Source organism: Chanos chanos, chromosome 16 (genome assembly GCF_902362185.1).
Source record: "Chanos chanos chromosome 16, fChaCha1.1, whole genome shotgun sequence".
Lineage (NCBI taxonomy): Eukaryota > Metazoa > Chordata > Actinopteri > Gonorynchiformes > Chanidae > Chanos > Chanos chanos.
Genome location: NC_044510.1, coordinates 8706614 through 8733273, shown reverse-complemented (window position 1 = coordinate 8733273; position 26660 = coordinate 8706614). Strand labels below are relative to the sequence as shown.

Below are 26660 nucleotides of genomic sequence, written 5' to 3'. Positions count from 1 at the left end.
TCCGTACTCAGTGATGTGGCGCACGTCTTCACAGAGTGGAACAGCGTGAACAGTGTAGCTACAGAGGCTGAATGTCTTTTGGGATGTACCCTACATACATACAAGGGATGTTCTTGAATACCCGGGAACACTTTGTCCCTTCCAAAAGTAGTTCACGACATCTGTGGATTATAAGGACTTTGTAATAATAAGCCTTTTTGGCTGATCTGAGATCAGTTTTGCCATTTCTCTTTGTGGTTAAGGGTAGAGATCGAGTTTGGAATGGCTGCTCCTAGATCAGCGTAAAAGTGCAGCGTAAACAGAAAAAGGAGTCGCATATGAATAAATGTGTCTGTCCTTTTATCAAACTTTCCTTGTCAAGTTTCCTTACAAAAAGTGACATCCATCCTTAACTATATTCCAATGTGACACTAACTCATGAATAAATCCATATTTCAGGCTGTGAAATTGTGTCCTTTTTCAGGAGATCCACTTACTGTACCCCAAAAGTGTCCCCCCTGTCAGGGCTCTGACTCACACCAAAGCAACAGTCTTGTCTATGGACCCTTTTCAAACAGCCATGTAAATAAAATTAGCCTCTTTCTGTTTTCCCCTGCAAATGTGTCTTGTCTTTTATTTGCATTTTTGGTGTACTTATCTGAGTTTCATTCATTTTTGTTTCAGTTGAATTCTTGTTGATCACATTCAATAGAAGATTTTTGTAAATGAACAAAATCCATATTTGTTGGTGAGCAGCAATGCGTAACACTATTGCCACACAATACTAAATTGTTACAGCCGGTGAGCGTGTTTGGTATGATCAGCCGCTGAGTTTGTTAGAGCGGTTACTAGGATACGTCGTCTCGAGCAACGTACGGTGCCACCCCAAAGTTGGTACTGGTAATTTGGTGTAATATTGGTCATTTAGGGGGAAATAAGATGTCGGAAAATGAAGGAGAACAAGGGCCGAAAAGTACATTCTCCACTTATATGGCCGAAGGTGACCAGTTGTATCACAAAGGAGAGTATGCCAAAGCAGTTGAGAGTTACTCCACGGTAGGTCACCAAGCCCTGGTTTTAGCTTTGTAGCAAGCTGGCTCATGTAGCTAACACTGGCGGTGAATTTTGCACTCCAACAAGAGAGGCCAGCTCCTTGACATGCTGCACAGAAAGTATTAATACATATTTTCGAGATCATTTAGATCATTTAAATGCTTCACGAATGTTATCTTATTATGTAAGTATTCTGTGTACATAAATAATATTTTTAATTTGGTTCTAAAACCTTATCGGCTAACCATCCTACCACAGGCTTTAATACTACAACCCGACGATAGGAATTGCTTGGTCGCCAGATCAAAGTGTTATGTGAAAATGGGGGATCCGGAGAATGCCCTGCGTGACGCTGAAGCTTCCCTCAAAGATGACAAAGAATTCTTCAAGGTGCGTCAAAAAGACTGTTCAACAAGACGTCAGACAGGAGTGCTCTTTATGCGATTATTATACTTTGATAAGACCATCTCGTTTGGATATATTTTTGTAATGATAAACGGAAGACAGAGATAGTTCCATGATGTCCTACACAAAATGTCCGGTAGGGGGAGCCGTTGACTTGTCATTATTCTACGGTTTCTACGGTTATTTCTGCGCTCGCGCGGTGTGCTCCAATCGTTTAGTTTTCTGTTCTCCTGGGAGGAAGAGTTATGAGAAAAAAACTAATGGTGGAACATTAACACTGGAGTTTATAGCCTAGGTTATTTTTTAAGAGAAACGTCCAGTTGAGGCCCTGCCTTTCGACTCACATCCAGAATTCTTCAACATCCCAAATATTCAGCTCTCTTTTTCCGACATATGTAATGTAGTAACTGAACTTAATGCGTCGGTATACAGATCTGGTTTGACGTCTCCCTTACCTTTCTTTTTTTTTTTTTTTGTCTTACTTTGCATAACTCTCCCTCCCATCTCTCTCTCTCTCTCTCTCTCTCTGACAGGGTTTGTATCAGAAGGCAGAGGCCTTGTACACCATGGGAGACTTTGAGTTTGCCCTTGTCTTCTATCACAGAGGACACAAACTGAGGCCAGAGCTGCATGAGTTCAGACTGGGCATTCAGAAAGCCCAGGAGGCCATCGAAAACTCTGTGGGCAGTACGTACCAGAGAGACCTCCTAAAAACACTTTTCTAATTGTCTCTTTGTGGTGAGAGGTGACAGTTATAGGAACAGTGACAGTGCGAGCAATAATATTAATAGGTTGATTTAGCACAGACAAAACTAGGGTGGCTGTTTTTTGAGTATTTATATCGTGTTGAAGCCTGTTTGCTTTGAACTCAAGTCAGTTCATTTCATATGCTAAAAAGGTAATGGTTTAGGTTGAACTTCACTGAATACATCAAAAATTGACTTAAAATCTATGTTACATTGCAAGTACTGAATAGCACTGAATACTATCTGTTGCAAAACAGAAGGCGTATGTAAAATATTGAGTGATGTTTAAAAGTTAGACAGCGTTGGCCACTTCCGTTCTCTCTCAACAGGCCCTTCTTCTGTGAAACTGGAGAGCAAAGGCGACCTGTCCTTCTTCCACAAGGCTGATGAGGTCTGTAGCTCTCTGTCATTGCTGAATATCTTTCACACTTCTCTCTCTCTCTCTCTCTGTGTGTGTGCGTGTGCGTGTGAATGTTTGCAGCTGATAGGGTGTATTTTTATGCCTGTGAATATTAGAGAGACTTGTTCCGTTTTTTTTTTTTTTGGTTTTGTATTTAAACCCCAGTAACATGACCTCTGTTTGTGTGTGTCAGCTGAAGAAGTCTCAGCTGAAACCTTTTATCCATCCTCTGAAGAAAGAATTAAGACAGCACGGCCAAAAGACTCCCAAAAGTGAAAAAATAGCCAAGCAACTGCTGCGAGAGCTCTATGCTGACAAAGAATACTTGGAGAAACTGCTTAAAGACGAAGGTGTGTTTGGAATCATTCGCAATGCTTATCAGGTTTTTCTGAGTGTCTGTGCTCAAAGCTTTTCATTAAACTTTCTTAAACATTTTTCAGCCAAGGAGTCCCTAGAATGGGTGGATGTCGGTCGTGTGTATATTTATTTATTTATTTTTTTACTGCCAGATTTGATAAAAGGAAAGACACGAGGAGGAGAGAAACTACAGGACCTGATTTTGGGCTGCATCTCGTACCTGGACACCCGGACCGAGTTCTGGCGCCAGCAGAAGCCCATTTACGCCCGACAGCGAGACCGCAAACTCATGCAGCAGCAGTGGAACCGCGCACGCAACAGCCCCCCCTCTGACCCCACCCGCTACGTCCTCTCCAACCTGGAGCAGATCGATACAGGTCAGCCCCCCCCCCCCCCTCCCCAATCATCAGTCATCAACAGACCAGGAGATTAAAACAGATTCACAGCAGAGAGAGAGAGGGAGACAGAGACTGAGACAGACAGACAGAGATGGTAGTGTAGAAGTAACAAACTTAAAAATCCAGAAGTTCCACCAATGAGTGTTTACTCTGTTACTTTAAGCTGTTTTGCTTGTAGGTGTGACTGACCCAGTGAACACCTGTCGATGTCACATGTGGATACCCTCCTTCTATTACATACCGACAGTCAAATTATCCTTATAATGCTGGTGAATTCTTACTGCCATTAAGTCTTTTGTAAGAGATGACTGTCAGCTTGGATTAAACCAACAAATTGTGAAACCTTCAGGCAAAATTGGCAAACGTAGCTTTTAAGAGCTTGTGTTACAGGTTCATAATTAAATTCAGTTTCAAACCCGAGTCAGACCCTCAGAATTAGATCGTGTTTAGTCAGTGGCACACACACTATGCTTCTGGTTGTGTCTAGATTTTTGATTTAGTTGATCGGTTTGGTTTAAATTGTTTTAAAATATTTCCTTTCAGCACTGAGCGCAGGCAACGCAGAGAGCGGCCTGAAAAAGGCACGAGAGGTCCTGAAGACGGTGCAGGGTTGGTCAGAGGATGCTTTACCCAACAAGAATGAGGTGCTGGGAAACCTCTATAGCTGCATAGGTAACTACTACTGTCTCATTCTGAAACTGAACCAGGATCAGGTGCACGCTGGCCAGGCTAACATCTCAAGCATTACAACCGGGGTTACTAAACTGTCGGAGATCACCAGTCAGGATACATATTCTATACTTTTTTTTTTTTTTGCTCAGGTAATGCTCTGATGGATTTGGGAGAGATGGATAAGGCCCTGGACAACCATCAGAAAGATCTAGAACTGGCCAGACAAGGGTGGGTACCACGGCAACCAGGAACGTCAATCAGGTCCTTTATTCCGTATGCGAAGTTACCAGACGGACATGCCCTAAGCTTGTAATACAGTCACCAAAACCAAAAAGTAATTTACCCCCTCTCTGCACCTTCAGCTTCTACATATTGGGAATGAAAAGGGAGCCACGGGGCTTTTTTTAAACATCATTCTGACCCCTGTTTAAAAATAAGACGCCTTCAAACATTGATGAGATTTGAACAAGGAAAACTGTGCAGAAGATGAATAATCCAAAGATGTCCCAGATTAAATGTACTGCTCAATATTGCTTAACTAACCAATCATTCTGCACTGGTCATTGAGAACGGGCCGAAAGGCATTTAAAGGTCTCCTCCGAACATGTTCATAAGTGTTTATAAATATTGATTGGCTGCAAGTCAAATAGAATAGGACTTATACAACAGACATTCTCACCAGACACTGATCTGGTAGGTCTGTGTCGTTCTGTCCAGCCAAACTTCTGCCTCCCCCTCAGTTTAAATAATTGATCAGTTTTACCAGCAGTCTTATCCAGATGCTGTTAGATTATGTCAAAGTGGGCAGCTCAAGTTGTGTTTTTCTTTTTTTTGTGTGTGCATGTGTGCGTGTGCGTGTGTGTGTGTGCGTGTGTGTGTGTGTTTGTTTTACAGTAATTTGATAGACAGTAAATCCAGAGCTCTCGACAACATCGGCCGTGTTTACGCACGCATTGGCAAGTTCCAGCAAGCCATAGACATGTGAGTTTACACGTGCACGCGCGTGCGCGAGCGTGTGTACGTGTGTGTGTTTGTGTCTCTCTCTCTTTAGCTGGTTGAGAAATTCGTGAAGCTGATATCAAATTTTTGTGTATTTTGTACGTGTGTTTGCGAGCGTTCCTCTCACTGAGAGGACAGATTCCCAGTATCCTCTGTTTGTCTTTCGATGTGTGTGTGTGTGTGTGTGTGTCAATTTGTGTTGCTTTAGTAGTACATGCACGTCTGTGCATGTGGACACATGATTCTTAAAATGTTGGGGGACTGGATATCTTCGCTGTTCTTGAGATTTGATGTGTGTGTCTGTATCTGTGCCTGTGTGTGCGCTTGTGTGTGTGTGTGCGCGTGCGTGTGTGTGCGTGTGCGTGTGTGCGCGCGCGTGTGTGTGTGTTTGCAGCTGGGAGGAGAAGATTCCCCTTGTACGTGGGGGTCTGGAGAAGGCCTGGCTCTTTCACGAGATTGGACGCTGTTATCTGGAGCTGAGGCGCCACAGCGAGGCGCGAGACTACGGCTCTCGGTCGCTCGCCGCTGCTGACGACATCGCCGACGAGAAATGGCAGCTCAATGCCAATGTTCTAGTGGCCCAGGCTGAGTGTGAGTCAGCACTACGCTACCCAGAATTCAGCATTCCTCAAAACACAATGAACTGATTTTTAAAAAACACACTACCCACGAAGTATCAAACAAGATGAATGTAACTAGACAGATGAAAAGAACTGCGTGCATGACGCCAGTTACAGTCTCCACTATACCAAGAGTGTTGCATTAGTACTAGTGACTTATAATGGTACAACTCTCATAACAGAGAGCAGTGATGATGCAATCGTGACTTCTGAGCCCATAATATAACAAGACATGAGATAAATGTAAAATCGCGTATTGAACAGCTAATGGGGGGCTAGTGTACTACAGATCAGATCACAGAAAGAAACCAGCCCTGCCATTTTTTTCTGCTGAATAATGATGGAGTCGCCGGCAGTGTTTGTCTGTTATTCGGTGCCGCTCAGTCTTCTCTCTTTCTCTCTCCCGTCGTAGTGAAGCTTGGTAATTACAAGTCCAGCGTGGCTCACTTTGAGAAGGCACTGGAGCGGGCTAAAGTACTGCAGGACGACCCTGCCAGAGACGCTATCCAAAAGGTCAACACAGACATTCCTCTCCTCTTCTCCCCTCCGCTCTCTCTCTCTCTCTCTCTCGCTCTCTCTCTGCCTATCTGTCTTTCTCTTTCTATTTCCTGTTCTCTGACTCACTCTGCCTTTCTCACCACTCTAGTTGTCCTGTCTCATTCTCCTTAGTGGTGCATTCCCAGAAATGGTCACATGGTCTGGTGCAATACCGCATTTTAACCAAGGATTCTCTTTGATACATTTTATTTATTTATGTATGTATTTTTTTTTTTTACCAATCCATTCCTATGGGGCCTCTCTCCTGCACTCAGCATCTGTAATTTTCCTCAGCGTGAATATGGTGTATTTGGTTCAGTAGGGTGTTGGCCACATCAGGAAACAGTGAGAGTTTAGAGGCCAACTAAGATAGATTTGAAATCTCTGCTCTGACAGATTATCCTCTTTTCTGTCCTCTTATCATCTGAATCCATGACAACCGTTCAACTTCCTCAATCAATACTCACATCAGCTCCAGTCAGTGCAGTTAGGAAGAAAAATCATCATCAATCAGTAGAGTTCCTCTTTTTTACCCCCAAACCTCACTCGTTTAACCTTCTCGGCTCGATTTTTTACTCGACTCTCTAATCTTCCAGGCTCTTCGTGAGGCCAGACAACACGTGACTCAGTGAGAGGTGATTCATTAATGAAGATGAACCAACCACCAAAACAAACATCCAGCGAGGACCAATCATAATTTAGTGACCAGAGCGTGAACTCAGGGACGAGGGAGACAAAGCCTTGAATAAATGCATGTTGTATATGGATCTGAGGCCCGGGTGCTGCATGCCCTACAGTGTTTGACTTTCAGCGACCTTATGACGCTCTCCTCTCTGCTCATTTTCATACATGTAAATCAAGTACATACTGAGGAACAGTAACTAAGCCTGTTCTCCTTGACTTATATGACAGACACTTATCTGTTTGAGCAAAACAGATGATGCATTGTAAGAACAGTTTGGTGCATTGAGTGAAACACTTTACCCGCGACAGACCTAGATGTATTTGAGCTTAACTGTGATGTCATTGGTCAAAGAATGTTAAGCTCTAACCTTGGATATGTCTGTGCGTTCGCAGTGTTGTCTGTGAATGGCAGTAAAATTATTATCTTCTGTAACATGTTCATGAGGCAAAAGAAACCTATGTGCATCTTTATTTCACATAACCCCAAAAAACAATAATATTGCTTGTGAAACCGTTGTGTTGACTCTCATGCTAAAGTAAGATTATTATTGTTTCATTCCTGTTCTGAACCAAGCCACACTCACGTCTAGTCAAATGAATTAAATTCAGATCTCATTTTGAGCATCAGGTTTGTAGACCCGGGTTATAGTGTCAAATCATGGCAAAAAAAAAAACCCAAGCGTGAACACGTTAGTCCTAGATCGAAGGTAGCCTTAAGCAGACACAAGACAAAATCCAGAGTGAAAATGATTTGACGTAGTTGCTGTCACACAGACAGATGTGTATGTGTGTGAGATAAGAAGTGGTAGTAGAGCTGTACTTATCATAGCGACTGAAATCTCACAAACCAGATCCCATCCCCCTGTTGAGGCTGTCGCTTAAAAGACATTTTGAAAGATTACATAACATTTTTAACTGTCACTTTACACCCGTCTCTTACTGCACATTTTGTGTGTGTGTGTGAGAGAGAGCAAAAGAGACTGAGTCTGACAATACCTTGGCAAATGGATTGAAGTTAAAAAAATATATCTATGTATATTTTTGTGTGTGTGTGAGGAAGGCTCCAGCATGCCTGTGTTTAAATGTCCTTAGGAGCCCTGGGTGATTCTGCTGATATGGCTCTACCTGCTCGACATGTTTGCAAAGGTGTCAGGGCCAATTACCTCAGCTGATTCCCACCACAGCACTGTGAGCAAGGGAGATATGGCAAGAGAAACAAGCCCAAACAGGCGCCACACAGCTCTGATAACTCCTCTCCATGCAACCTATCAGTTCTGTTCAATCAGGGGGGTTTTTTTATGCTGCTTCAAGAATACTTCTTCCAAACGACTTCTCTTTTGGGTTAGAACTTCCTTAAATAACGTGTTGAGTGGGAAGTTGAAAAAAAAACTGCAGTTAAACAAAAAGTGTCTCTGTTTGTGGTCATGACAAAGAATGAAAAGAAATATTCAAAGAAATCTGAGCATTTGAGTTATAATGTGTTGTGACCAGAAGACAAATACCGAGTGTTACGTTACACGTAGCTTGAGTCTACGTGGTCCAGGACCTTGAGGGTAATCGAGATCTTGATCTAAACTTTCATTCAAGACCCTGGTTATTGAGATCACTCCGCTGATAAATTCACTGCTTATTATCACACTCCGCGCTAAGGACCATAAAATATGAATAACGTCTCAGGACAGAGCAACAGGATTTCAGAGGCTTGTCACTCAACAACCGCAACAAATTAGCAGCGTCGTTGACATGTTGGTAAAAATTATTATTCTTCACCGACATACCCAGTTAGCACCACGTCTGTAAACATCTTTGGACATGTTGATGGCAGGGCATGAAGATGAAACATTTCTGCTACAGTCCCTCCCCAGCTGGATGAGTATTAAAGGCTATTCCACGAATTTTTATTTGAGGCTCAACGGAAGGCCTCATCTGGCATCTGCTTCTTTAGCATTTGGCTGGTATTCCACGAACGCGTCTTAGTCGAGCGTTTCTCAGTGGGGGAAAAAAGCCCCTTTGAAGATGCCGTGGGGAAACTCGATTTACTTAACATTTCCTTTTCTGCCCTTAAGACATATCTTTGGCCATCTTTAATGTATCTATTTCTTATTATTTGGAATTTTTGATCATTTTTCTGGGAAGAAATGCCAAACAATTTATATCTCTGAATTAGCGGTTCGACCGTACGATTTCATATCAGAACATGCATTTGCACCCGTTTATAATCCTTTCAGAATAACAGCTACGATAATTATCTTAGTACTTGAGTATTCTATATGTTGCCCTTGAGTACACTGGATATGTTGAAACCAGATAATTCACTGTTCACTATGACTCATTGACGAGGTCCTCGTGATTTTCTGGTCACTTTCACGCTAAACGACTCATCCTGTCTTGTGAGTGGACTCGGGAGCGCGCTTTTGATCAGTGGGAGTGTCCCGAGCTTCATCACTCACTCACGAACATCTGACGGCCTCTCCCTCGCGTGCCCACGCCCGCATATCCGTGCCATAGCGTGCTCAAGAGCTCGACGATTCAGTTTTGTTTCCTGAGTGCTGCTCTGGCAGGCGGGGATATCAGCGGAGGACTTGAAACAAACTGCTGTTCAGCGCTGTAGGGGCTGTGGACGGGACACACACTCGCTTCCCCACATCCCCGGTGAGAGCAAATGGTTTTTAAATTAGTCGATGTTCTAATCTTTTCGTCATTACCGCCAGGTGAACATTCGTTTCCCATTTAGCTTCTACTCCTGTCTTATCAGGCAAGTGTGATTTAACTGGAGAATCTTTACATGCCGATCTCTTAACTCAGAATTCACTAGACACAGTTTTTAAAGCCCGTTCTTGGCATCTTTTCCCTCAGACGTGGCGTTTTCCCGCTAGCTTGGCATTGCCACGCTGATTTGTTTTGTCTGCATGCAGCGTGGCCGCGGTACAGCCACTCCCCAAAAATACCCAGTGTTTCATTGTTGTGCTCAGTTGGAAAGTAGGTAACAAAATTATTGATTTTGGCTCCTTTGTTTACGTTCTACTTTAACACATTCCTGGGAGTGATATCAACCAATGTTTTCGTAGTTTTATTTCCGGGCCCTTTAGTAACTGCACTTAACGGACTGTGCCCTACAATAACCACGCTCGTTTACAAAACTGTATTCTGTAAATTTGAGACTCGTTGTCTTGATTTCTTTGGTGTCTTATTCCTCTTCCCGAAGAGCTGAATTCAGCAGAGCTTTCTGCCAGGCTTTCTTTGTTTGTAGCTTGTAACTGGATTAGATGGCGTATCCGAGTCTAACTTCATCACACAAAGAAGAGGCGCGATTATTCGCAGGTGTTCGTATCACACACACTGGCCTAGTCGCGTCAGCATGCAACACTTCTGCTTTCCTCGTGCTATGCGTTCTGTTTCAACAGTATCTGGACTGTGTTCAAGGTAAAACTAACATTGCGCTGTTGTTGCATAGTTCGGTGTGCGGATGTCAGCTGGCAATCCATCGTAGGGGAATTTTTGTCAGTGTCATATGGGCTGCGTTATCTTAGTAAACCATGTAAGCAAATGTCGGGCGTTTGGAAACAATGTTAAGTACTGAACATACGTTGGGCATGCAGCTTATTGTGCTTGTTTGTCACGATCTTAATACGTTTTTAAGAAAAAAAGCAAACAGAAGATTCAGAGAAGAAACCGAGGACGTGTTAGCTACTCTTACCACGTAAGACAGCGTTTTCCTGGACCCAAAACGGCTATAAATTCAGTCACAGTGCAAAATCAGAGAAATAATCAAGGTTTATCTCGCGGATGTTCAGTAGTTTTTCATGATGTGTTCAGACACGTATAAGACACACACACACACACACTTTGGAGCCCATACCAACCATTACTTAAATTTTCACAATACCCTTAGTCATCCACCAGACAACCATAGCATCAACCGTGTGGCACGGAGACGTTGCACTTTTATGGAGGTGAAGGGAACTGTGGAGTAGGGGCATGGGTGTGGGGAGAAAAACCACAAAAATGTAGCAGAGATTAACACTGTCTGCTCTAGAGAGGGGGAGCCCTTCCTTGAAACTCACTGGGCTCCTAGGAGTTGGGGGGTGGGGTGGGGTGAGGTGGGGGGGAGAGAGAGAGGAGCGAGAAGCAGCGCAGAAGAAAGACAGAGGGAGTGGTAGACAAGGCCAGGGGAGGGGTTGGCCAGGAGGAAAAAAAAAATAAGAGGGTGAAACAAAAGCCTTCCGCAATTCTCTAAATAAATACAAACCTGAATCAATCTAAATAAAACAAATATGATCGTAGCGCCGGAGAAGTATCGAGAACAAACCATCATCCCACACTAACAATGAAACTGCCGACTGGATTACAGTGCAGTTAACGTTTTTCTCCTTCCCGGTCCTTGAGGGAAAGTCATTAGTTATAATTTTGTGGAGGACGGGTAAGCACAGATGAATGTCTTTTTTTTTTTTTTTTTTTTCCTCCTCCTCAGAGCTTCGTTTTGCCGGGCAGTAGGCACCTAAAATGGAGAACATGAACATTTTTGTCTGAAACCTTTTTCTTTCTTTGTTTCCTCAACAATATTATTTACATATAATAAAAACAATTAAAAAAAAAAAAGGATAGGACCTTGATGTCAGTGAAATCAGAATGTTCTCTCACAATTGAACTTTCACGATCTGGGTGTTCAGTTTACTGTTGTTCTTTCCTCCAATTTTTTCTCATAAAGGAATAACAGTTCGTCTGGAACATTCACTAGATGCACACTGGCCTTAAGCCCCATATTAAAACTTGCGTGTAGTCCTAACCTCATTGAACAGCATGTTGTTTTGACTGTCATAAATTTGGTTCAGCTCAGAATCACTGTAGGCCTTCCTGTTAGACCATAGTGAGATAAAATGTTGACCTCAGTACTGTCAGATACACTGCATTCAAATCTCCTGGGATATAATAACTTATTGCTTGTTTGTTTCTCTGTGACAGTTTGGTGCATTGAGCTGGTGTTGAGGAATGGATTCTGAACAGAAACCAGAAGTGCTGGAGGCTCCAACTGAGAATCAGGAAATGGATAAACAGCAAGAGTTGCAAGAAGAGACACCCGCAATCTCTTCAGAGCCCGACGGAGCTCAACAGAAACTCGCAGAACAAGAAAACGCTGTAGAAAATTCCCTCGAGGAAAGTCGGGATCCAGAGCAATCGCCAGAGAAGTCTCCAGATGAACCTCCTGCATTGGAGAACCCTGTAGAAAAATTGGCAGTGGCGGAGAAATCTCCAGCAGACGAGTCTTCTGAAAAAGACGCTGAAGTTGAGACGTCCGCCGAGAAACCCGCAGATGCAGAGAAATCGCCTGAGGAGGTCCTAGAAGTCCAGACGTCTCCAGAGGAGTTTGTTCCCAATTCAGAGCTGGAGGCAGAAACTGAGGCGACCCCAGAGCCGGTGTTGGAGCAGCAGACGGTGAAAGCTGTGGAGCCACCAGCCGCAGTTTCACCACCTGCAGAACAGGTGGCACCTGAACCCTCTGAGCAGCCTCCTACCCAACCAGAGCCTGAGAAACTAGAAGAAGAGACCGTAAAGGAAACTGAATCGGAAAAGCGGAAAGAGGCGGTCAATGAGGCGTCTGAGCCGGAGAAACCCGCTGAGGCCGACGCCGTAAAAGCGCAGGAGCCGGCGCGAGAGGCGGAGCCGGAGAAGCAAAATCGCGAAGCCGTCGAAGAGCCTGCGCCTGAGAAAACGGGTGAGCCCGCAAAGGAGGAGTCGGTTCCAGCGGAGGTCCCAAAGAGTGCGGAGCCAGCTGAAGCTGTGAACGAGGCGGCACCAGCTGAAGCTGCCAAAGAAAATGAAGCTGCGAAGGAGACCGAGGTGGCGGGAACGGAGTCTGACAAGCCGGCGGCCGCTGCGGTGGCCTCAGCAGAGCAGGAGAAGGCGGAGCAGCAGAAAGAGGTGGCGCAACCACAAAAGGAGCCGGAGCTACCACTTTTCTTCGGTTGGCTCCTTCTTCCAGAAGTTCAGGAGAGGATTAAGTGCTACACCATGGATTTCCTCAAGACTCTGGACACACTTGAGGCCTTCAAGAAACATCTCAGTGACTGTACGGAACAGTAATCCGTGGTTCAACCATTTTGCAGTTGCTTCTTCTTTTTTTCTTTTTTTTTCCTTTTTTTGTGCTGTTGGTCTAAACGCATGATGTATTCTGTGTTTTGTTTTTCAGTTACGGGTGAGGCTGAGAAAACGTTGGATCTGGAGCAGTATTTTGAGGCCAAAGGTCCCCTTCACTGTACTGCAAAATACTGTGACTATGGCAAGGCGGAAGGGGCAAAAGAGTATGCAGAGGAACAGGTAAGTCGCTTTCTCTTCTCGTGTCTCACTGTGTTATCAAGGAGCAAAGTCCAAAACACTTTGCCACTTGGCAAGATTCCACAAGTTCCCCCTAAGCTATCCTGTCATGTTTTCAAGAATTCTTTCGATTCAGGCTGAGAACTGGAATCTCGAGTCCACAATGTTTTTACTCACATTTAAGAGTCTGGAAATGGCAGTTCATACCTTCACGTTTTATCTTTATAATTCCCTGTCGTGTACATTACGGGTACTGATCCCTGTTATCCAGCTTAGCACTGCGGATTTCACTAGGTATGAATATGAACCTTTCCTGCTTGCTCCCTTTCTCCAGGTGGTAAAGGAGTCGTATGGCGGCCAGACCGAGCTGTCAGTCACCGCTCTGTTTGTGACCCCTCGTACGTTTGGTGCCCGAGTGGCTCTCACTGAAGAGCAACTGAAGCTCTGGCCCACAGGAGGTGATACCGAATGTCTTCCCCCTACCCTGACCGGAGTCGACGCCCTGCCGGTGGGCAGCCGCGCCCACGTGACGCTGGGTTGCTCTGCGAGCGTGGAGCCGGTCCAGACTGGTTTTGACCTGCTAGAGATTCTGTTGTTGAAGCAGGGAGGGCAGGAGGGAACCACTGAAGAGGAGATGGAGCTGGGTACTCTCTCCTACCTGGGCCAGGGTCGCTGGTACCTTGCCCTGAGGGAGGCCGTCACCGCCGACGCCACCTTCTCCAGTTACTCGGACGACAAGCGCCCTAGCGACCAGACCAAGAAAGAGGGGGAGAAGAAGAAGAAGGTCAAGTGCACCATTCTGTGAAAGCGTTTGAAGAAAAGAAAGAAAGAGAGAGAGAGAGGGTGAAGGAGAGCGACAATGTGTTGTCAGGGCTTTAGAGCCCTCGAGTAGCAGATTTTTTTTTTTCTCTTTGTATTTTTTTTTTTTTTGTGTGTTTGTGTGTATGGACTGATTGTGTGTGTGTGTGTGTGTGTGTGTTTTTCAGCTATAGTGTATGCACAGAGTTAGGTGTGTATTTCATCGGTAGGCGAGTCTGAACATACACCAGTTATCCAAAGCGGCCTACTCGTTCACACCTCTCAAAACCCTTAAAGCTGGTGCCTTTTTTTCCATTTCTTTTTGCTTGGCAACACAAGCTTGGATGCCTTAGTCTCTGCCTTAAGGTCACGTCGATCACTGAGCTAAAGCTCACGGGTGATCGTGCCGCAGGTCGTAGTTCACGCCGCTTCCATTCCTTTTACGGTGCTCACCTGTCCCTTTCCGACTTCCTTTTAGAACAATCGCAATCAGACTGATCCGTGGCGGTCAGACCGTTTAGTTACACTCTGTGTCGTTTTTCAAGTGCAAGCAGCATTTTTTTTTAATCTGTTGGGGCCAGTGCTTAAATTCTGAATTGATCATATTCTATCAATGAATTTACCACCTACCAGTTTATTTCAGGAGATGAATTTGGATCATTGAAGCCTGAATTCACTATTCATAATAAAAAGAAAATGGGCGTGGCATTTAAAGCCCCGCCTTCATTTGGTTCACGGCCTTAATAGCATTGAGCCCTTGACCGGTACTTATAGCATGTGTGTGTTTACTCTACTCAATGTATCTGCATCTTTATTTTCCTGTATCCATATCAGTAGTGAAATGAACCTGATTTGAAATTTATCAAGACGCACCCCTCACTGATCGTGATCTGCCTGTTATCGCTAAAGTGTGTGTGTGTGTGTATGTATTAGTGTTCCACAGGCAAATTCTCTCATCCCATTGCGTAGTTCTGATCTTTGTCTAAGATCCATGCGGTGACCATCTCTGTTATTTTGCTTAATCCAACGTTGTTGCTTTTGCGAGCTGCGGAGGTTGAAATGGAGGAATGTTTTGTAGGGGTTGGGGAGGGGGTGTGGGATTTCGCCGAATTTGGCAAATTATGCATGGCCCTGTGTTTGTGTGCGTTCATATATGTGTATGTGTGTGAGTGAGAGACTGTCATTGAGCTCCTTCCTGTGTGTGTGTGTGTGTGTGAGCTACAGTTGAACCAGTGTTGGGGGGGGGGGGGGGGGGGGGGCGCGAATGTATGATCTGTTGCATCCACTAACACACACTAGTGTCGATTTTCATCACTTAGCAGCATCAGCGTATCTATCGATAATTTACCAATACCCACTAACGACAAACTCTTTCATGGTACTCTTGTTTCTCTGTAGCTTTTCGGAGGGGCGGGGGCGGCTAGCCTCGCCCGTCTCTCTCTGTTGAGGCTCATCCCCTGTATTCCTCTCTCTGATTCTCACTACTTTTTAAGAGGAGCACTTAACACTGTGATTTAGCTACCGGGCCACGCCTTCCTCTCTGTAGGCCTGTTAGATGGCGGAAGCCATGCTTGTGTAGGTTTCTTGTGTCAAGGCACTATATTTTTGCACGTGTGTGTGTGTGTGTGTGTGTTGTGGTGTTTTTTTCTTCTTTTTTTTTCTTTTTTTGTACACTTAATAAAGAATTTGCTTGGCTCTGACCTCCTTTTTTGTGTGGTGTTTTTTTTGTTTTGCTTTGTTTTTGTTTTTCAAGTTTTAAACTTACCACCCTGTGTTTTTGTCCTCAATCGGAATCGTGTGTGTGTGTGTTAAATTTAGGTGAAGTACATATTCTGAGTAACTGAATTGTCGGTTTAAGTGTCTCTTCATTTGGCATCGTTTGGTCCACTTTCCTTAAATCCTTAATTGCTGTATGGATAGAATTGCCAATGCTTTTAGTAATAGAGCTAATTTGTGTGTGTGCTCTTGAACAAGGAGATAAATAAAGAAAACTTCCATGAGCTCTGGAACGCAGCCAGTCCCTCACCATGGCTAAAATGTTTCGATGCTATTTAAAAAAAAAAAACCCCAACGATTTATCGGTTAGCTTTGGAACCTTATGTTATGAGTCACTTACACAAACTAGAGGCAGACAAACATTCAATCTTTTGGGGTTTTTTTTTGTTTGGTTGGTTTTTTTTTTAAGTGATGTTAGGAGAATTATTTTAGGTTACAGCTCTCCCTTCACTGCCCTTTACTTGGCGGTCAGCCAAATGGTTTGAAATATTGATGTACGTAACTTCTCAGTTGGGAAAAAAAAAAAAGACTTTCTGGAAGCAGGTTATTGGGTATACCCAGCCGTTTGCAGGTTTCCATGGCAACAGTAATTAGCAGGCAGGACTTCTGTGTCACTACTGGAAAATTCTTGAAAGAAATGTTTCACGCATGCTTTACCCAATATAAAATAGTACACATCAATGTGCGTGTACATGCCTACAGTTAATGTGTAGTCCAGTCCTGCATGAAGCAGTTTGACGTCAGTAACATATTTCACCATTCGCTAGCATGTCACATTAAGTTGGACAGATGGGCTTTTACTGGAGTCCTTGACTCTTCACTGTCCAAACACTGAGGACAGAGAGCTGTTTGTTATGCTAGCTGGTAGACTGAAGGCCTTACCGTTGCCCCCATTTCTCAGACAAGGACCAAGACTACATTGGTTATTGACTTGGAAAAAAACTCCATCCAGACCTAAATCCAAGACTAAGCCCTGAGAGACCAACTCTGCTCACGTAATTCTAGTTTGTTTCAACACCACAGACCAAAGATGATCTGCTCTGAAGCAAGTGCTTAAGCAAATTAGAGAGTAGAAGCTTTTTGGCTTTTCTAACCACTAGGTGGCACTGTTGACAACCTAAATCACATTGGGACAGTAGTTCTGGCCTGCTGTCGTACCTAGACTGCAACAGTCAGCACAAGCCGTATCCACCGATAAATCAGACTGCCCCAAGCGTTTCTTCTGGGTGTCTCCTTTATACTACAGAGCCATGTTAATCTGAGAAAGGTCTGAGTGCGGGGCTTATGATCAGGTGATCGAGTGAGAAATATAAAAGCCCAATACAAAATCTAGTGTAAATATATTACAGAAGTTTGGGCAATGTTAAGCATGCAATAGATCTATTGTTTATGTGACGGGAGCGCTTTCTCGTTCTATCTTTCTGTGTTGTGTTGTGCGATGATGAATGACATAACGCCACAACTGGACTGGGTCTACTGGGCTTTCATTGCTGATAGAGAAAAAATATAATAAACACAGATCAGGCACGGAGCGAGCCAGGCACATCACAGCTCCTCTGCAGCAGGACAGTGTTTAAAGAAACAGGGGAGTGAGTACAGCCAGCAGTTAAAGCACTCTGACACCCCCCCCCCCCCCCCCCCCCCCGCCACACCCACCCCTGTTCCCTAGCCCTGTTCCACTTATACAAGGTCATTTCAAATAAATCTATATATATATGTACGTGTGTATATATATATATATATATATATATATATATATATATATATATATATATATATATATATATATATATATATTGGACAGTGTTAAGCATGCACTAGATCTATTGTTATATACAAGTGTAGTTTGGCTTTTCATTATCAGATCATACTCCAGATGGAATCCTGGAGTGTGTGTGTGTGTGTGTGTCAATGTATTTCCTCAGTCTGTCTCTATTCCGTTACTCAACTGTCCTTGCCCTGTGATTACCTCAACAGACGGCTACAACTAGAATTACCAAATCTTGCCCTTCAGCCACTCTCTTTCTCTCTCTCTCTCTCTCTCTCTCTCTCTCCCCTCTGTACAGATATCAAGTTAAATGAAATTTTGAATTTTTTACGATTCTGGAGAGTCGCTGGCACCAACTTTTACCATTTTTAGCATTGTCTGTGCCCATTTGTCAACTCCAAACTGGGGTCACTTTGGTTTTAATTTGAAAGCCTGGTGGAGCCATTCCACATCCTGCTGCCAACTGTTCTCATCTCTCCTCTTTTCTTCATTGACAATCCATCAGTAGAAAAAACACTCTGATCATTAAAGCACAGTTGACTCATCTCTCCTGGCTAGCACACTGCAAATACATTAAGAGTTCGGGGGAGGGGGGGGGGGGGGGGGAGAAAAAAAGATAAGAAATTCAGACGGTGCATCACTTAGTTTGTTAAATGGGTGGATGTTTGCTTGATTTGCAGGGCAAACAGACACAGCCCGGTCGGTAACCAGACTAAACCCAAACCGCTATTTTTAAACCGGCCCAAACATACTGCTTAGGCAACAGGTTAAAGGTACCAGTGGAGGAGAATCTGTGTGGCCTACATTCATCCCGACTCTGTTAATGTGTAATTCATATAATGTAGACCAATGTAGAGACGGCTAGGGTTGTACAGAGTTACGTTATTGTAGATCTGAACGGTGCTGCTCTGTTATGAACACAGATAACCGCCTAATAAACTAATTAGTCAGTGTCCTGACTGACAGCCAGGAGGTTCAGGGTCCCAAGTGAGAAGTGCGTGTGTATATGTCTACATTCACGTCAGTGTTGATAACCTGAACCCGATACGCATGGAGAACCTGAGACAGTATAGCAGTACTGAAGCAGTGTACAGTCCTGAGGGATAAAATACAAGAATATGGTAAATGTGAAACGTGCTCAAATGAACTGTCTTTCAAAATGAATTAAAAAAAAGAAAGAAAAAAAAAAGAATTCTTTCGACTGTTTCTTTGGGTTGTGCTTTGCTGAGCTGATCCCATATGTGACTGTTCTTCGGGTTGTGCTTTGCTGAGCTGATCCCATATGTGACTGTTCTTTGGCAAACTGATCCTCTGACACTCACGTCTGTCTGGCTCCTTCTTTGCTTATCAACAAGGTCCAACTTATTCTACAAAGTCCCTTGCCACATCTGTCTATCTGTCTTCTTATCAGTCTGTCTATACACCTGTCACCTGTGTTTGCGAGTCTGCATATAAATATAAGATGACACACACACTCACACACACACACACACACACTCTCCATATATATATATATATATATATATATATATATATACGTGTGTGTGTGTGTGTGTAAAGTGTAGATTATGCTGAAGATACTCATTTGATTGGCTGTTTAACGTCTTATGATAAGTTCAGTAGCTTGGCAGAACAGTGAAGAAATTGTGGAATTCTATTAAGAAATAACCAATTTCAAAACACCGTCGGCCAACTTGTAGCTATGACGATTTTGTCAATATTGCATATTCAGGTCAAGTTCGTAACTTTTCTGGGCTCATATGGGCGTTACACACATCCTAAACGGGGAAAATCATATGATTCCAATCTGATTGGTTGAGGATCGTGAAATGGAGTGATTTTGGCCAATTGAAACTTGGTCCGTTGAAGAATCCACTGTTCTATCAAGGCGAAGGGTGGGTCTGACGTTTTGAGGAGTCGGGACATATGGGCGTGGCCAACCAATCAGAGAGTGGCAAGATCAGCTAAGCCTATCGCCAGATACTGAGAGAAGTGAAAACAGAGGGGCAAAAGGAAGAGTTCAGGAGTAGAAGCCACGCTGTCGCGACGTGGTTTGCAGTGTAAGTGAGAGCGGTACACCAAGTGCAGCCAAGTGAAAGTTACCTCCAAGCTCCGAAGAAAGACCGCGAGAATTTTATCTATTTTTTTTTTTGGTCATATCACAGAAGGTGAGAAATTCTAAGGTGTTGTCTCCACAGTCAAACGTTTCATAATTGTGCTCGAGAAAATATTAGTATTAAGTATGATTTTGATGATTCTCAAAGCAGAGGCATTGATCAAATGTGAACGATTTCAGTGTAATAGTTTAAATATGAACTGCAGTTTTGCTGAGGTAAAGTGTTTAACATTACGTGGCCAAACATGTCTCTTTGTGCAGACTTCTTTTACCGGTTTGTCAGTGCACAGTTTACATTCCTTTAATGAATAAGGTGCGTTTTTCTATTCGTCGTTTTTCCTTGAAACACCAAAAAGATATTGCAGCACCGCGTTCGTTCATCATTCAGGTACAATAATCTGTCAGTTGTGTCAGTAGCTGTGCCGTTCAGCAACGGCGAAAAAAAGTACGGCAGAAATTTACAACTGCTATGTTTGCAACCACCCCGGGAGCTCTTTCTCGTTTGATGGAGACTCTTGGAAGCGAACCTCACAGAATCGAGAAACACCGTTGATGTTCTGAATGGCCAATCACAGCATTCAAGCATCTGACGTCTCAATGTACTTTATCCAACAACTAATAAGACATGTAGGTTTTAGAGGAGTGTTGAATTCTCTTAAATTGAACACAGTTTCGCAGCGGATACAGTAGAATTAATCACTGGACATACAGGTGCTTCTCCTGTCTGTGAATACAAAGCCATAAACTAGTCCGATGATAGTCTAAGAATGAATTTCGCGTGTGTCAAAAAGTGTCGTGTGAAGGAAGACGTACTGCCAGAAGATATCGCTTTAGGTGAGGTTTGATCAGATCAGTTTATCCAAACACAAGGCAGGTTTTACAGCTTTACATGGTTATGGTGCAATGTTACACGGAAGCTCTTGTGGTTTATATTTTGTTATTTCCCGGTTACCTTATCACTACTTGCACCAGTGGTTTTATACGATCTTGATAATCCGCTCTTTTCATAATCTTGCTTTGGTTTGCGAGAGGGCATGCATATGTGTGTGCGTCCGTGTTTGTATGTGTTTGTGTTATTGAACCCTCCCCACTCTTATTAGTGTGAGGGAGGTGCAGTCATAGATCAGCTTTGACACTCAGTAGTAAGAAGATGGATACACAGTGTTTCGGAGTGTACGCACAGTGTACCCTTACTGTCCGTGTGTGTGTGTGCGTGTGTGCGCGAGCGCGCGCGCGCTTTGCAATGACTGGAGCTTTGACCAAATGTGACTGTTCGAGAAATGGAATCAATACTAAAGACACTCTCTGGCTCTCTCTCAGTAATTTCAGTGATTAAATGGCAGATAGGCTGCAAGCTGAAACTGCAGAGTGTGCTTACGCACGTACCCCAGCTTTAAAACCTCAAGACGTTTTACTCAGAGGAAGTGGTGCTGTATCTCTCCTGTATCTTTACTTGTCTAATGTGAAATCTGTTCTATTTCAGCTCCATTTACTTAAAGAAATTAATTCAAAGTATATGCCTTCACTGAAAAGATATTGTAATGGAATGGACAGGTGGCCAGTGGTGCGCTATTTTTTAACCCTCTTCTATCCAAGATACCGTTAGTCATCTCAAATAATGACCTGTAAATAAGCATAAACAAAGCTAGATTTTGATTTTGACAGCAGTGTGTAGTTTGCAAATTAGCTGTTTTGAAGGTCTGTTAAAAACATCTTCTGACTGAATGATGAGAAGAACCAGGTGTATGAAGGAGATTTCATAGGTTGTCTGTTGTGTTTGAAGGGCGATGTTATTAACGCCGGGCTTTTTGTTGTCCACTCAGGCTACTGGAGTATCTTACAAATGCTTATCAAGGTGCAACAGTTTTTTTTTTCTCTTTCGTTGAAGTAAAACCCGTGTCATTGCCACGATGACGCGGTAGAAATCTTCCCCTCCCATCGACTGTCAGTCACAAAGTGATAAATTTAGCGTGACTCATAAACTCCCGTGCGGCTTATGTTGGCAAAAGGTTTCTCAGATCGACGACTTACATCAATACTTTACACTGTAGACCAGATTTACGGAGATGCACTGCAGATCCGAGCATTCTCAGCTAAAATGTATCACAACAAATAATTGGACCATGTGAGAACACTGATCATTTTATGAACCTGCTTTTTGTATGGGGGGTATTATATTGCTGGGTCTCATTTCTCATGGTCGCTTAAAGTGGGTTCTCCTATTCATCCGGACATTTTGTTGTCTCTGTCTGCTTTTGGCATCACCACCAATCATGGAAAGAAAGCTTTACGCTTCAGAAACCTAAAGCAAAAAATGAACATTGAGCTGTGTTCCTCCTGATGCCACAAAAAAGGCACAGTTTCAGACCTTGAAGGGCTTGAAAGTACATTTTTTACTATGGTGGTTCTTCAGTTCGCTTCAGGTTCCACTTTGTAAGCCTAAATTGCAATTCCCCCACCCCCAAAAATAAGGTATCTGTCTCAAATTCATAGACCATCTCAATCAGTTAAAATCCGAAGTTACTCACCGAAACAATATTTTTATAACCGACTGAAACATCCTGACCTTGTCTCCGGAACAGATGTTGATTTATAGGAGAGCGGTCGACTGATGTTGGCTGGTTCCTGTACCGTAGCTGTGCGGTCATTAGCGAATTGAACAGGTCAAGGACCCACTTGCCTCTGCTAATTGACCAGTCAGGCCTCTCCTCGCCCAGCCTGTCAGAGCCGTTTTAGATCTGCATTGATTTCTTTGTGGAAAAAGCAAGGGGAATGAGGGAACGCGTGTGTGAAATATGGAAGATGGAAGCGAACGTGACGAATTGGAGAGAGGAGGAGAGAACTGGAAGGAGAGTGAAAAGGAGATGATGCTTCATATAACGTTTAAACTCGTACATACATACATACATACATGCATGCATGCATGCATACATACATACATACAGAAGCTCACATTTTTTAATGTAGACATCATACACAGAATCAAGAAAAGCATTTACTAGCTGTCTATAGCAGTCATTTCATGTTGAAAAGGAGAGTATATGGGGATGGAAGGAGCAAGAGAGAGAGAACGAGAGAGAGACAGAGAGAGAGAGAGGGGGAGAGATACAGAGAGAGAGACAGAGAGAGAGAGAGGGGGAGAGACAGAGAGAGAGAGAACGAGAGAGAGACAGAGAGAGAGAGAGGGGGAGAGACACAGAGAGAGAGAGAGAGAGCGCGAGAGAGAGGAAGAGGGTTATTATGCAGTGCAGACATCTCTGCTTCTATTGTCATATTTAACACTGGATTGATTCTACTATTAATAGCTCACAAAACCTATTGAATTTGTGCATGTGATATTTCATACATAGGCCCAGGCATCTGTAATGTGATTTAGAGAACAGTGTTATTTCGTTAAGGGCCGCAGTGGAAGGGGTTCGTTGTTGATGCTGACAGTGAACAGTCACTGGCCATATCTTAAATTGGCTCCTGTTTCCATTCCTGCTCTGATTGGATAATCTATTTCCTGTCACTCATGGTCTCCTGTCAATCAAATTAGAACCAGCCAATCATCTTGGACTGTGGCGGTTGACATTTTTAATTGCATTTTAATTATTGTAGGCTTATGTCATTCTCAATGTTGTTGAAAATCTTGAGACTGAGACCATAAGAGAAGGAATTTCATGAATTTTACCAGAGCTGCCTAAATGTCATATCAATCATAATTACCTCAGACTTATTAAAAAACACATCCTGGGTATCCATGTGTGTTTGTTCGCGTTCATATCTTTTTCCTCTCTAGCTGTCTTCTTTGATTCTGATTGTTGCTGCCCCAGTAGGAGATTGCTGTGAAAGAGGGTGTTGCCACGGTGACCTTACGTCAACCCCCTCACCGCCGCTGTCCTGCTCGCGCTGACAGGGTTCAGTCAGGGTGTTGTGATGTCATCTGCATATGAAGACTAGCTGTCTGTCACATAGCCGTTTGTGTGTGGAGAATGCTCCGGCATTTATGTGTGAAAGCCTTCAAATGATATTTAGAAATTTTAATTAAGTTTGGCTTTCTGGCTTGGTTATTCATGTGAGGGACTGCTGTATGCTAACGAGATTAAGTGGGATTCAGGCGAACAAATGAAATCAGTTATTGCGCTTGTCCTCTCTTTCCCATCTTTTTCTTTGTCGATATTTCCTTTGAAAAACATCACTTAGACGGATCGAGTTATATCAAATACATTGCCGCATCTCTGTGGAAGGGTTTGTGATTTTTAAGTTACTCTGAGTTATTTCTTGTTTTTTCCCGGTGATTTATGATTGGCCTCCTCACATAGCCTACTCTTTAGCGCTTTTCTCCTTAGCGCTGTGTACTACAGGACTTGTCTGATTGGGCGCCGACTGATTTATCGACCGCGTCTGATTTCACCAAGCCGGGGCTGTCATTCAAAGCCTGCAGGATGCTCAATCACAACGCACAGGTCCAGCGCTAATCACGTTAGCTGAAGGCTATTTTTAGCGATTTTTTTTTCTTTAGCAGGGTAAAGGGAACAGTAAGCAAAAATGGATGGAGCGAGTTCAGAGAAAGAAGCGTTGGAAGAGAAAGACGATAGACCTGAACCCGTTTACTCTACCTTACGTGTACGCTTCAGGGTGTGTCATCAGCAGAGCGCGAGAAATTGTTAGGCGTGACTCCTTATCTTTGTGGAGATAAACTGTCCAGATTATTGTTGGAGTCAAAAAGCATTTATGCCGAGGCACATTTCCAAACCATTTGATTCTTTCTCTTTGACGGTTTATATAGGATGACTTTTGGAATTTCCCGACAGCCTCCTCCTCCTTTTCCAGTTTACGGTTTCGGTTAATTAAGCCTGTCTGATTTTGTAATCAGCGACGCACTGGTGTTGTCAAAACAGTTAAAATCTTGTGCGTTCTCAGCGGCGCCGAATCTGTTCCAAATAGTTGTCACAGTGACTATTTAAAGGCGAATTTGAAAATAAAGAAATAACATTCATTTCTCTCTCTCTGTCCCTCTCTCTCTCTCTCTCTGTGGTTTAGTAAAATGTCTGCTAAGGCTATCTCAGAGCAGACGGGAAAGGAGTTCCTGTACAAACACATCTGCACCACGGCGGCTGTGCAGAACCGGTTCCACTACGCTAATGTCACTGCCGAGACCGACTGGAACCGCCTGGTCCAGGACCACCCCTGGTTGCTCACTGAGGTAAACCAAACCACAGCCCGTTACAGCCGAGACCTGAACACTTTTAACCCAAGGTTTGAAATTTGTGGCTTGAAACTTAGCAGCGCTAACGGATCGAAAGTCATACCTTTATAAAAACGCTTGCACTCGCTGTATACTCTCTTCATTTTTCTTTCTTTTCCTTTCTTTTTCTTTTCCCCCCCCCCTCTAATCTTCTCCTCCAAAGTGCTCTTGTGGCTTTTGCTTTCGTAGTGGTTGAAAGCTGAGCATTGTGGTCTGCTGAGATTGACTTTTGACCTTACTCAGTTAGTGTATTTCTCATGCAGACCAATGAACAGAGAAAGTGAATGATATTTGCTCTCTAGACGGAGTGTACACTCAAAACAAAAAAAAAAAAAAACAGTTTCACAGAGAGAGAGAGAGAGAGAGAGAGAGCATTCACATTATGATCGCATATCATATTAGATTCCCAAAATGTGGACAGTGAATATCTGCACTATTTCTTTTGCCTGTTTAAGCTGTGAACACACCAAATTTATAAGAGAGAGAGAGAGAGAGAGAGAGAGAAAGAGAGAGAGAGAGAGAAAGAAAGAGAGCTAGGGCAGAAAGCATAGAGACAAGTGGGGGAAGTCTAATGAGGAAGAAAAGATAAGAGTCATTAGCGTGTTGCGTGGTTATGCTTCTTTAGCGGTAGAGACTTATTAAGCCGAATGATCCATTACTGAGGAAAAGCCATGTCACTGTGCATTACAGGTTACCGGTCCCATCCTCCGTGTGTGTGTGTGTGTGTCTACCTTTAAAAGCTCTCTTAATCACCTTTATGGAGGGCGGCCAGGGCCCATAATTATATTACATATGACTCATCTGGCTCAATGCTTTGCTGGAACCTTCTTCCTCTCTCTCGCTCTCTCTCTCTCTCTCTCTCTCTCTCTCTCTCTCTCTCTCTCTGTATTAGTGCACTCCTTGCTCCTTGCTTCTCTCTCCTCTTCTCTTGCTGTCTCACTCCTTCTCAGTTACAGGGAGGGGAGGGAGAGGAGGAGATACTTTTCTACAGTGACAGAACTCATTAGGCATTACATCTCTCTCGCTCTCTTTCTCTCTCTCCCTCTCTCTCTCTCTCTCGCTCTCTCTCTCTCTCTCTCTCTCTCTCTCTCTCTCTCTCTCTCTCTCCTTCCCTCCCTCCCTCTGTCTCCGTTTAAATTAAATGATCATTTTAATGACCAACATTGTGATAATCAGACTAAAATGCAGTGTAACCAGAATTAGCTTTGAGCCACAACAACCAAATCAATTTAGTTTGTTAATCTTAATAGCAAGTAACTCTCTCGTAAATGACACAGTCTCCGAATGACGTTTATGTCTTCAGTTAGACTTTTGTCTCATCAGTTACTGGGTTCAAACTCCAATCTAATCTCCTCTGTAACATAAGACTTTATATGCTTATCAGTACGGCGATGAGGTTTCAAACCTGTAGCTTTAGGTACCTAATGCTCATTGTCTCTTGCCTGTATTGAAAGGAAGGGACCTAATAGAAACAGCCAATGAACTGGATGTGTTCTGGCTTTGATTCCTGTGCTTAGCAGTTCTCTGGCTGGATACCCTGTGATATAAAGAAAGTTTTTAAATCGCTCCGGATAAGAACTTCAGCTAAATGAATAAATCTAATTAACACGTGTACCAATAACCATATCGTGATAAAGTGCGTTGACATCACGAAAGCATTCATTTTTGTGATTCATGTTGTTTGGCTTTTGACGTCAGAATAATTGTGGCCTTTTTGGATGATGAATGATTTGGTGGAGTTCATTTATGGGATGTGACATTTTGTTTGTTGTCATGGTGATATGCATTGATGTTCTGTCCCATTCTCTGC

At 43.4% G+C, this 26660-nt stretch overlaps 3 protein-coding genes across 3 annotated transcripts in view; all 3 read left to right on the top strand.

The window, feature by feature from the left end:
- The first annotated feature begins 918 nt into the window (after window positions 1–918).
- Window positions 919–6798, top strand: odad4 (outer dynein arm docking complex subunit 4). The gene is made up of 12 exons (XM_030793631.1): window positions 919–1035; window positions 1291–1422; window positions 1971–2124; window positions 2513–2574; window positions 2783–2933; window positions 3093–3317; window positions 3882–4010; window positions 4160–4238; window positions 4905–4991; window positions 5404–5600; window positions 6042–6142; window positions 6763–6798. Exons 1-12 carry the CDS (start codon window positions 919–921, stop codon window positions 6796–6798), a joined length of 1470 nt encoding a protein of 489 aa, XP_030649491.1.
- Window positions 6799–9376: 2578 nt separating this feature from the next.
- cnp (2'',3''-cyclic nucleotide 3'' phosphodiesterase) lies at window positions 9377–14110 on the top strand. The gene is made up of 4 exons (XM_030793620.1): window positions 9377–9502; window positions 11813–12917; window positions 13038–13165; window positions 13497–14110. The coding sequence occupies exons 2-4, from the start codon at window positions 11840–11842 to the stop codon at window positions 13965–13967; spliced, it is 1677 nt and encodes a 558-aa protein (XP_030649480.1). The 5' UTR covers window positions 9377–9502; window positions 11813–11839; the 3' UTR covers window positions 13968–14110.
- A 5408-nt stretch (window positions 14111–19518) lies between these two features.
- aclya (ATP citrate lyase a) overlaps window positions 19519–26660 on the top strand; it is a 59570-nt gene continuing 52428 nt past the window's right edge. Inside the window, exons 1-2 of the mRNA XM_030793602.1 lie at window positions 19519–19672; window positions 24646–24808. Of these exons, the coding sequence (XP_030649462.1) occupies window positions 24650–24808 (159 nt within the window). The 5' untranslated portion in view covers window positions 19519–19672; window positions 24646–24649. The remainder of the gene's footprint in view (window positions 19673–24645; window positions 24809–26660) is intronic.

Excerpts from the sequence above, each read along its gene's own strand:
- cnp (XM_030793620.1), top strand. The coding sequence starts at position 11,840 with ATGGATTCTGAACAGAAACCAGAAGTGCTGGAGGCTCCAACTGAGAAT. Across the intron at positions 12,918-13,037 it reads CAAGAAACATCTCAGTGACT|TTACGGGTGAGGCTGAGAAA; the intron begins GTACGGAACAGT and ends TTTGTTTTTCAG. Across the intron at positions 13,166-13,496 it reads AAGAGTATGCAGAGGAACAG|GTGGTAAAGGAGTCGTATGG; the intron begins GTAAGTCGCTTT and ends CCCTTTCTCCAG.
- odad4 (XM_030793631.1), top strand. The coding sequence starts at position 919 with ATGTCGGAAAATGAAGGAGAACAAGGGCCGAAAAGTACATTCTCCACT. Across the intron at positions 1,036-1,290 it reads CAGTTGAGAGTTACTCCACG|GCTTTAATACTACAACCCGA; the intron begins GTAGGTCACCAA and ends ATCCTACCACAG. Across the intron at positions 2,125-2,512 it reads CATCGAAAACTCTGTGGGCA|GCCCTTCTTCTGTGAAACTG; the intron begins GTACGTACCAGA and ends CTCTCTCAACAG.